This window comes from Homalodisca vitripennis, chromosome 8 (assembly GCF_021130785.1).
Source record: "Homalodisca vitripennis isolate AUS2020 chromosome 8, UT_GWSS_2.1, whole genome shotgun sequence".
Classification (NCBI taxonomy): Eukaryota; Metazoa; Arthropoda; class Insecta; order Hemiptera; family Cicadellidae; genus Homalodisca; species Homalodisca vitripennis.
In genome coordinates, this window is record NC_060214.1 from 25,782,340 (window position 1) to 25,794,459 (window position 12,120).

At 33.0% G+C, this 12,120-nt stretch overlaps 1 protein-coding gene across 1 annotated transcript; it reads right to left on the minus strand.

The window, feature by feature from the left end:
- Positions 1-7,058: 7,058 nt before the first annotated feature.
- On the minus strand, positions 7,059-10,863 carry LOC124368089. The gene is made up of 3 exons (XM_046825364.1): positions 10,413-10,863; positions 9,529-9,584; positions 7,059-7,142 (listed from the first exon to the last, which is right to left on the minus strand). The coding sequence occupies exons 1-3, from the start codon at positions 10,861-10,863 to the stop codon at positions 7,059-7,061; spliced, it is 591 nt and encodes a 196-aa protein (XP_046681320.1).
- Positions 10,864-12,120: the final 1,257 nt, after the last annotated feature.

Below are 12,120 nucleotides of genomic sequence, written 5' to 3' on the forward strand. Positions count from 1 at the left end.
AGGGGAAACAGAGGGCAAGTTCCTCCAAGCCAATAACTTGTACTGAACTAGTTCTCTCTATAGAGTATTGATCCTTACACACCTGATGTGGACGTTTCCAACGTTGTGTGGCTGTTAAATGAAGGAAAATAATCATTTTAAAGTAATACACATCTAATATGTTTTCCTTTATTCAATACGACAGTTTACTAGTTACAATGCTATAATTCGATATTTAAAATTTTTATATATATATATATATATATATATATATATATATATAATTTAATTGAATTGAATTGCATTTATTTAAGAAATAATACATTAATGAGGCCCCGCTAAGTGCAATACCTGCAAGCGGGTAACTTTAAAACTATATTCTACCACAATTAAGACATATACATTCCATTATCATTAAAATCCTTAATTTTGTATTTTAAATGTTATTGTGGTGAACATAGTTATATCATAATACGTGGTCAACTTTGAGTTATTAATTATGAGTGATTTAAAAATAGTCACTCTATTATTACTATAAGTAAATATAATACATCATATCCATAATACCATTAAATGTTTAGAAAGTTCGATTAATTAAGTTTTAAATTAACCTGAAATTTGAAAATCAGTTAATAAATTGGGTAACGTGCAAGTGGTATTGACCATGGCTAATAGTCAAAGGACTCGATCAACTAAATAACTCATTAGTCATAAGTCAGTTATTACCCATTTTTATCCATCTGTGTAATAATCGAAAACGATGTAGGGTTATCGCAAGAGGTAGACAAACATTACGCATAGTTGAAGTATTGAAAAACGATTAATTTCCGTGCATTGTCTTGCAAACAAAAATTGATCGAGGTGAATTGAGAAGATATAAATGTGTCTATCACACTTGTCGTATCTATTTTATTATTTTCTAGAAATATTTTATATCAAATGCAGTTACTCATACTTTATAACTATTCTTACAACAGACATATATATGACGATATACATGGTTTTCAGGAAATGTGGTCACAAATTTCTGTGGTTTATATTACTCGTGATAAACAAACCGGCATGAACAAACATGTCGAAACAGCGGATACCTCTCAACTGACAATAATGTTTGTTGCCCCCGGCTAGTGCAAGCACACCTTCAAAGTGGTCGTACTAGCTTATACATTGACGGATTTCGTTACAAAAAGTACAATTGGAATTGAGATAAAAATTTAAAATGTGTCTGGTATCTTTATATTTTTGTAACTATACTGGTTTTTTGTTAGTTCAATTAAAAACTTTTTACAGACATTTTATAAATATTAAAACAGACACACAATTTTTTTTATATTTTTCCTCCTGCTTGCCATATTCTGAGTGCAATTTTGGTATCTGTTATTTGCAGCTTTACTAATCGTAGACATTATCTTTTCCATACCAAATAAACAATGGCGGCTAGCGGCTAAATGACACATTTATCGACCTTTGTTTACATAACATTTTTGTTTTAAATCACTATTCCTGTAAGTGACGTAAGATTTTGACACTCATTTCTCTACATCCTTTATAACAATATTATAATAATATGTATTAAAATAATGAATAGATCTGAATGGTATTAACTTCGTTATGACTGTGAATGTTTTTTTCGAATGCTAGTGAATTTTTATCTTCGTTTAATACAGTGAGACTGTTATATAGAATAAGGCCAATACCATAAGCATGGGTATTTTATGTGTATTGTTATATCATTTTATGCCTATGTAAGATATAACAATTTAAACTGTAGACGAATTCTTAACTATTTTCCCTCTCCTTATTAACATTTTGTTTAGTATTTAATGTACTTAATTATCTAACTTTGTATCAAATCACTGAATTCAATTACTATTCGACGGACAGATAGGTTTGAAAATATATTTTAAAATCAATAAAACTTTAACTTGAGTTTCACGAAGACTAGTTTCATTTTAGATATGTCTACAATGATGAATCATCTGTAAAAGTAATCTACAAACTTGGGATAACTGAAGCGTTGAATGGAAGAGACGTCAATCATGGAGAATCTTATGTGTCGTATAGGCATCTTCCGGTGGGAGGAATTTACATTGCAACATGGATTCCTATGTCTCTTATTATATAACAGTCTGTTAATGGGTGATTGTTACGTAAACCCTTAGGCTATAACAAGATAACTCGACAGTAAATAGCAACATCAATGGTATCAAAAATGTAATTACGAAGAAGTTTCAATGAATAATTGAAACAAACATATTTATTATAACATAAAAGTAATCAAAGTTACTACTCACACCGGAAACCCATTATAATTGGTGTTTAGAAAAATAGGTGTTTTGAATTGACTGTTATTAAATTGAATTCTGTACAATTATTGTTGTATAAATATATGTAACAAAAATGATTTAAAGCTATATACTGTTTATTACTATTAATTTATATTTAAAGGTAAAGAAACAAAGACGGTTTTAAAAGACTTAGTGAAAACAACCAAGACTTGCCTGTAGTGCTCAACTCTCCATAAACATTGTTTTTCATTGAGTACCAAGTCTGTGTTCCCAACAGCAACAGTTGGGTAGCTAAAATATTAGCGTTCTGTTGAAAGTATTTTGAAGTTAATATGGTAATCGGTTGTTGACAACAACAGTTTTATGTTAATAGTTAAATCACATTCCGTGTGTTGACGTTTTTTATTTATGTAATAGATGGCCCTAGAATAAAAAACATAAACTATTATACAGTAAAGTATCTATTTTAAACAGAATACTCTACGGCTCAAATAATTGTTGAGTATGTTGTATCGAGAGCATAATTTACACATCATATTAAACATAGCGTACTGTAAAATACGTCCTGTACAAAGCGGACTTTAAACATGTAATATGAGCAGTGTAATATGAACATATTTAACACGGCGTACTCTTTACAGCGTAATTCACAAATCGTACTCCAAAAAGCATACATTACAAAGCGTACTATAAAGAGAGTACTGTATAGTAAAATATAGTATATTTTACAGAGCGTGATGTACACATATTCCAGTAACACTTGAGCGTACATTACAGAGCATAGTGTACAGTGTACCATACACAGCGTACTTTGCTGAGGGTTACGAATTGTGCCCTACGAAGGATACTCTACAGAGCATACTGTATATAGGGCTTTTGAAACCATAATAACAATGTAATGATTGTTTAGAGGCCCATTTTTTGAAAATCTCTATGAATCAATATAAAATCGCAGCTCTTTTACACGTTATGTGGTTCTTATTTCGTTTAAATTCACGGCTCACGAGACGTTAGTAAAATCCCGAAATGTAAATAAAAATGGAATTTCGGAAAATGATCATTGTTTTACAGCATTCCCTATAAACGGGTGAAGGCATATACAACATTAAAAATCACTTTATCCTATCAACTTATATCTATTAATTTCTTTGACTTAGCTCATTTTCAATAAACCTGGTGTATATTTATAATTATATAAATACATATTTACATATATAAGATATTAGATGTTTACTTAGATGTTTAATAGAATCTTTACTGTTTTTATTCTGAGATCCATGGATCGTCAGTAGCGTAACAAATTATGTTTTTAGTATATATGATAATCTCATAACACTTTTTTATTTATTTTCCAATATGTTGGTTTAATTCAAAAACTTGAGACTTATTTGGATTTTAGTATAGTTACCTTGACACACTAAAAGGTAGAGCCTGTGATTCTTCAGAAAATGAGATATAATCGCCTTACTGTAGATTAAGCTTGCATTTTACAAATCCAAGTGGTCCTTTATTAAAAAACAATAAATTGCACACTACTGTATATTGACCAAACATGTAATTTTCAATGTTTCATACTTCTTTATAGTGTTATAAACATTTTCAAAAATATATATCACCTCCTGATATATGTATGTGATGCTCAACAACTTGCATGCCAAAGTTTAATGGCAATCGAATGTTTTTTGCATGTAATAAAAGACGCACAATTTAATTATAAAACAATTACAAATTACCACTAATCAAATTGAAAACAATATTCAAGGGAGTGTCTTTTAAGTTTATTATGATTTAATTCTCAGGAGTTATTACCTTTTCGCCACATAAGGTCTACAACGATTTATTATTTGAGGAATTCATGTATATGACCTAATTATAATATATTTACGACATTGGGCTTCAAAATACAAAATTTATAGTACACCCAGAATGTACAGACAATTCCGATTAATACTTTAATTATAAGAGAGCGCTTATTAGAAACATGTTTACTTAATATTGTAATAATATCACACAAAAACAAACTCATTACTTCATATCTTCATGTTATTTTATTTTAACTCAAATGATAGTTACTTATATCCTGAAAAAATGTGTATTTTATGCAATGTTGTTACCGCACATTATTTATTATGTTGCATGAAAAGAACACATTGAAGTGATGTACTCGGTAAACAAATCTGCATTCCCCACTCAGTCGCCTGGCAAGCGGTCAAATGTCCAGCCGGACCTCGGCATATGGTTACTACTTGCTTTTGCCAGCTGCTTACTTTGCTAAAAATAAATTCCAATTCAAATGTCTTTCTATACCAACAGTGTTTTTATCCCATATTTTATCTTTTTCCACGTATGTTACGCTTAGAAGTAACAGGCTATAATAAATACAATCTAAAAACATAAAAATAGTTATGGAAATCTTATAATGAGTGGTTCTACGACTTTTAGTATCCTAAATACTAAAGTTTGTAAAGTTTGTCAAAGTTTGTAAAACTTTTAGCAATTTTCAAAATTTAGTTTAAAAATCGATCAACTGGTTCAGTTTGTTGGTTCTAATTGTTTATTATCGGACAATTGTTCAAAAATGTGTAGAATAAACGAGATAGAGAGAGAGAGAAAGAGAGATATTATTGTAGTAATATTGATAGTATTTATATATATATATATATATATATATATATTACATATACATATATATATATATATATATATATATATATATATATATATTGTATATATATATAATAAATATCAAATAAGATATTTATATATATAATAACTCAAATATATATATATATATATATATCTTATTTGAGTTATTTATGAGAGAGAGCCCAATGAGAGGAGTAGATTATTGTTGTATATTTGCTTGTCTTCAGTCAGTGTCTTCACCTGAAAGGAAGTTTTTATAGCACTAACAGCATTAACTGTCAAATGCGGTGATTGTGGAGAGGTATGCAGATAATTATAAGGAAGAGAATTTAAAATCATTAATCTTAGTGCAGAAAGGGATATGGAGCAATAGACAAATAACAACTGTACTGGTGTTACAACAAGTACTTATAAGTTTTTAACATTAAGTCAAAAGATTCCCTTTTTATAATCTGATTTCATCCACAAACTTATTTATAAAATTCATAAAGGAAAGTTTGGGTTAACTTTGAACTACTACAAATATGATCCAACTTGGAACCGTGTTTACAAGTGTGATTTAAGAACTGCTGCATACACACTTTATATATAGCCTAAAGTCGAAAATATCAAAACAAGTTTTATAGATGCGAGGTTTGGTACGTGTTTCGCCCACGCGGGCTTGAGTGAAATATAGTCTCTACTTCAGGGATATGAGATATACCGCAATATCGTACTTTCCTTATGGGCATTGACTTGACGACAGTCTACCACAAGCTTTCAAATGTAAATTTTATGATAAACTAGTTTAAATTCTGGCTTACCGTACATAGAGCACAACTTTTAAAACACTGCTTTTTATCTGCATTTTTCTAAGTGTTTTCTTCTCAAACAATTTTGTTTTGGATGTTCGTATGTGTAAACATACACCTCAAATTCATACCTTATATTATTACCTTGAATTACCTTAATTAACTTACTTAATTAATTTAATTAATCTAAAATGAATTAATTAATTATTAATTAATTTAAATACCTTTAATATTATTATGAATAATATATTACCTAAAGCTTATTCGTACAGTATTTCTGTATTTATAGCCTCTTTGGATATACAGTCAGCAATGGATACTTTTGAATTGCATCTAACTGTCTTCAAAGATTTGTGTATTTGCATTTATTTTGAACTGTTATTTATACACAGAGCAGTTCTAGAACATTTATGAAGCCAGTGATAGTCATAGTAATGAATCATCAGCACAGAAAAGTTCCGTTTTGATGTATCAAGGCCAAAAAGTTGGATAGGTCTTATTGACTTCTATTATTGCATTGAAGAAACTATTTATTATTAGTGGTTATTCAGCGATATTGTTGTTTCAAGTTTTTTTATTACAGGTTCATTCACATTATTATGAACATCTCTTTTCATTCATAGTTCGCTACTGTTATCAAGTACTCTACTTATCTTTTATTCTTTTCGGTAGAAAGAAAATATATCCCATTGCTCGAAACCTTGTGGGACAAAATCTCACAGCTAGGCGCTTCGTTATGAGATGCCGAGTAATGACATTATTCGTTACGATATTCGTTACGTGTAACTAGATCCTTGTAGGGTCTTAGCTGTAAGACATAGAAAATATAATTTCTGAGCACATAATGATGTTCCAATGATCATTTTAGATAGTAATAGTTCACATTAATTATGTTAGGATACCTATATTCATTGTTGTAACCACTTTTGATTAACTGGATAGGATAAGCCACCTTTTCAAGCCCTTAAGAATGAAATTATGACCGAAGTGTTTTAGTACGTAATTAACTGTTCTTAGCAAGCAATTAAAAGATTGTTAAGGCACTAGCAAGAAATAGGTCCCTACATATAGTTTTCATGACACACTGTGCTTACTCGATCTATCCAAATTATTAGGGTTCTATTAAAATATAGTTCAGTTGAAATAGTAATATGTGGTTCATACATAACGACTTAATTATAATTCCCACTGTAATTGAGCATCGGGCTGATGACTAGTCATCTACAATATGTATTCCACTGAAACTTCGATATAATACAATTACTAAACGTACCACAAACTTCAGGGATATATTTTGGAATTATTGACACCCACAAAGCGGGAAATCCTTCTCTAATCCCGGTTTACCGCCTTATCACAGCACGTCTGGAAGCCCCACAGCGACATTGGCGTCAGGAGCTGTATATCTTGCTGGGTCGCAGTTCAGCCTCATGTAGACCTACACAATGTTCCCTGTCCTAACAGTTTGTATACAAACTTTCCAGTATGCTGTATTGTCCCTTCATTAATGTAAAATTACTTCAAATCTTCATCCATTCATTACACGTGGACCACAAATCGTTAGTAGATGGAAAGTTTCTCTACATCTACATATTGATGCAATCTACACGATATAAACATTAGGAAACAAACAAGATATTAGAATAAATTCGGGGAACGGATTCACGTATCCCGAAAGGAATTAATTGTTTACAGAGAATTCTGTACATGGAAATTGAACGTAAGAAAGTATTATTTGGTAGAATTGATAAATGTAATATTTTACCAGGGGATCTACGAGTAAGATGGACTTTTCACAATAAGTCTGTATAACTTTTCCAGTGCAATGAAAGTTGTGTAACAACAGAAAGTTCTTGCCAGACTAGTGCACTTAACAGCACTTAGTGTATTACATTGCAGTTTTCACAATACAAATAGTTGTTACTCGTTTATTTCAACATTGGTATTTTTCAACTTAATATTAGGTTTCCTTGTTAAAAAAATGAGGTTTAAACAAAAGAATGGGTGTCAAATGGGGATGTTCTCAAAAATATCTGTACCAAGGCTTTTGAAAATATTTTATTTATTGCTATTTCTTTCCAAAATGCATTGTTAAGTCAAGATGATAGATAAAACATAATGACAAAAATTATGGGACTATGTAAGAATAAAAAATATAAAAACCACTTTTCAAGAGTGTTTGAGGTTTAATTTCTCCAATACAATATTTCAATTTCATATTATATATTCCATTGAATTTTCTGGAATGAGTTTTGTAAATAGAGACCAAAGGTACAAAAAAAAAACTTATAGTCTATGTTAATTTGTGTTAAGAGTTTTAAGTTATGGTTATTCAAAAACTATTAAAGTATCTTAAAGAAACTAAAACTATTTTGATTTCATGTATGTCATGTAATTTGTAGCTATAAGTTATCAACCCTAAACTTAGAGCCAGACTATTCGAAACAAGCTATACAGGCAGATGAAATGAAATGAAATGAAATAAATGAAATATTTCTTTATTTGAGGTGAAATTAGGGCCTCATGGCCCTTTCTTACATTTAACCTCATATACAAACTAGAACAAAATATTTTCATTTCTAAATAATAATAAAACTAAATATAGTATTGTAAACATTTTCAATATGAACAAAAAGTACAACTTTATTTAAGAATATAAAATAAAAAATGTATAACGATAAAAAGGTATATAAACATATTTATAATCACATACTCACACGCAAAATAATAACATGTACTTGTATATAATGCATATAAGAAACACAACTCAAACCACTCACACATCTCACACTCTACTCATGCCAGTGCAACCGCAGCGAAGAGACCTATGCCGACCCCGCCCCAACCATCCGCCCCAGATAGTGCTCCCTCAGCGACGCCACGAACCGAGGACGACTCTCCAAGGATGTTATACTACGAGGAAGGGAATTCCACAGACGACATGCCGTTACTACAAAAGACTTGTCATATACAGCAGTTCTGTGCAACGGCATGCGGAGCACAGACGAACCAGAGCGAGTTCTATCCACACCACTTTGAGAGAAAAATTGGAAATCGTTTAAGAAATAATTTGGAAAGCCAGAATTTAAAATTGAATGGACCAATGTTAAGATTTTTATTGATCTGAGGTCATTCAACTTCAAAATCTTTGAATTAATATAATAGGGTGTTATATGTTCATCTCTCCTGAGATCAAATGCATATCTAATACAATAATTTTGGGTTCTCTGGAGTTTTTCACCCAAAGCCACAGTCATGTCGTTCATTACACTGTTACAGTAAGAAAAGTGAGGCAGTATGAGTACTTTAACCAACAACAGTTTTATGTGAAGTGGCAAAAACCTCTGCAGCTTTTTCAGTGAATGCATTGATGCAAAAACTTTCTTACAGGTCTCTGTCACTGCATCAGTCCAGCTAAGAGTACAGTTTATTGTCAGCCCTAAGTTCCTAACTTTATCGTAATAAGGTAGTACAGTTCCATTCACAGTAACGTTACGTATAGATGTAAAATCGATCAAAGATCGAGAGCGGTAATGAGATATCACAATTGGTTTAGTTTTGTCGTGGTTTAGTTTAAGTCCGTGTTTACTAGTCCAGTCCAGTACATTTTTTATGTCAGAGTTGATCATGGTAATGCCATCATCGATTTGGTGTATGTTAACATGGAGATATATCTGGAGGTCATCGGCATACATGTGGGACTTGCAGTGTACCAGTACCGTGCTCAAGTGATTAACGTACAACACAAACAAGAGAGGACCAAGTATGGAACCTTGAGGAACACCACACTCAACACTCAGCCAGTCAGATGTTATGTCACCTACTTGTACACACTGCCTTCTGCCAGACAGATAAGACCTCAGCCATTGCAGGACATTTTCTGAAAAACCAATTATTCTCAATTTAGCCAATAGTAGTCTGTAGTTTACACAATCAAAAGCCTTTGAAAAATCAAAGAGTGTCAGTATTGTGCTTAGTTTTTGGTACATTGCGAATCGTATATCGTCAGTGACTTTCAGTAAAGCAGTTTCAGTACTATGTCCTGTTCGAAATCCGGATTGTAAATAATTTAGAACATTATTTCGTGTTAAATAATCAGTAATCTGGCAGTGCACAATTTTTTCAAGGCCCTTGGATAGAGCAGGCAGGATACTAATTGGTCTGAATTCTTGGCAAGATGTTGGAACTGAGGTCTTGTTCAATGGGCGGACAATAGCAGACTTCCAAAGTGAAGGGAAAATACCCTGTCTCAGTGACATGTTGAAAATGTATGTGATTATTGGAAGGGTTGCAAAAAGAATGTTTTTTATTAATTGAATTTTTATGCCGTCAGACCCTTCAGCATTACTGCCAATACGGCGAATGGCTTTCAAAACGTCTGATTGTATTACAGGTTTGAAAGTAAATTTGTCATATTCGTGCCGATTGATAGGCATATTTAGAAGTTCTTTAGCATAATCCGTAACTTGGTTTGTATTGACAGTCTGACAACAAGAAACAAAATAGTCATTAAGATCATTTAAGGGTAATTGGATCGGAGGAGAAGCGCGGTCTTTGCCCAAACCAAGTTTTCTAACATTGCGCCACAAATCGCTAGATGACTGTTTCTTTTCAAACAGTTTACGCGTGTATCTCAATCTGGAATTTCGTAGAATTTGTTTAACTCTATTTCTAATTTGTCGATATTGAACTATTAAAACGGGGTCACTAGCTCGACGAGCTCTCCTATACATGGAATCACGTTGAGCCATCAAGCTAAGAATTTCACACGTGATCCAAGGCACTGGACGCCGCTTTGTTATGCGTTTGGTAACAACTGGTGCATGTTTATCGTATAGCCCCAGAATGGTGGTGTTAAAAGCTTCAACCATGTCATCGACAGATTGCAATGTCTGTAGATTCTGCCATGGGGTCGAATAAACATCATACATAAAAGAGGCTTCGTCCATACTTTTAAAATCTCTGTATTTAATAATTTTTACTTTTGGCTTTGGAACTTTGACCTTGATAACACAGTACACAAGATCGTGACGTGAAACTGCTGGAATTGGAAGCTGCCCTAGATGCGTCACGTCAGAGGGGTCAGTAACAACTAGAAGGTCCAGAAGGGTGTCTGACTCGGCAGTGTGATGTGTCGGGGCTAGTGGCAGTATAGTCATGTTAGTAGAGTCGAACATTGTTATCAGTTGCCTAGTATTATAATCTGTCTTTTTTAGTAAGTTTGTGTTAAAGTGACCCATGATCAAGACTCGACTGTAGCCAGGCAGGTGGTGTAAGAGAGCATTTTCAAAGTCTATCAGATGACCTATTCTGGGAGGCCGATAGCACACACCACCGATCAATAGGACATCCGACACAGATAAACCAATTTCAATGAACATGAACTCAGGCCTGGCCGAGTATTCAGAGGGAGATGCGGACAAAAGCCTACACCTCAGACCCTCTCTGACATAAACCGCAAACACCGCCACCAATATTTAGAATTCTATCATTTCTTAGCAGCATATAGCCAGAGAGGGCCACCTCACTTGACAAAACACTCGGCTTAAGCCATGATTCTGATACGCCAATAATGTCAAATGTTTGAGGCCGAAAAATTTCTCTGATTTCGTCTATATGTCCAGGCAGTGATTGAGCGTTAATATGAGCAGCTTTAAAAAGGTTTGTGATAAGGAGACAATGTTGAGGACAGGAGTTGAGCTGTGGAGATCACGTTTAAAGGAAGGGAAGAGAGTGCCGGCCCAGGACCGCGGTCGTCACCGCGCGAACCGCTAAAATGGATCCGCTGGTAGCATCGGCGGGACACGGCCGACCAGGCAACCGCACACAAGCTGAACGGCAGGAGCTCCTGTACACGCACACACTCACACTTACATTCATACAACATGTAATAAAAAACAGATTCTAGAAATAGATATATACATAAGAAAAAACAAACAAATTTTTTTTTTATAACTAACGATCATAACAATGATGATCTATAGCACTTTTAAGCTCTAAGCTCATTTGTGTAGAAGAAAAGAAAATTATATTTAAAATTTCCAGGGGTTCAGAACATTATATAAATTTGATCAATTAGGTCAGTAAGTACATTGCAGAAAGGATGGATGTTTTGAACAAATAGTATTCTGATCTGGGTAGTGGGAGTGGGGTGACTGAAGTGGCCATGTATAGAAAAAATTTTGTCTAGTAAATTGTAAGTCATCATCATGGAGTCGTGGAGTGTTGCAACACCGTGTGTTTACTTACGACAGTTTTGTTTATAATGAGAGTATTGATGCAGTTCAAGTTTCATACATCATTTCAATCTTGCGAGAAAATCAGTGTATACTCGTAACACCATTTTACGTTGGGTTCAATCATTTCGACAGTAGCAACAGTGATGAATAAACACCGCCAGGGTCTTACACTGTAAC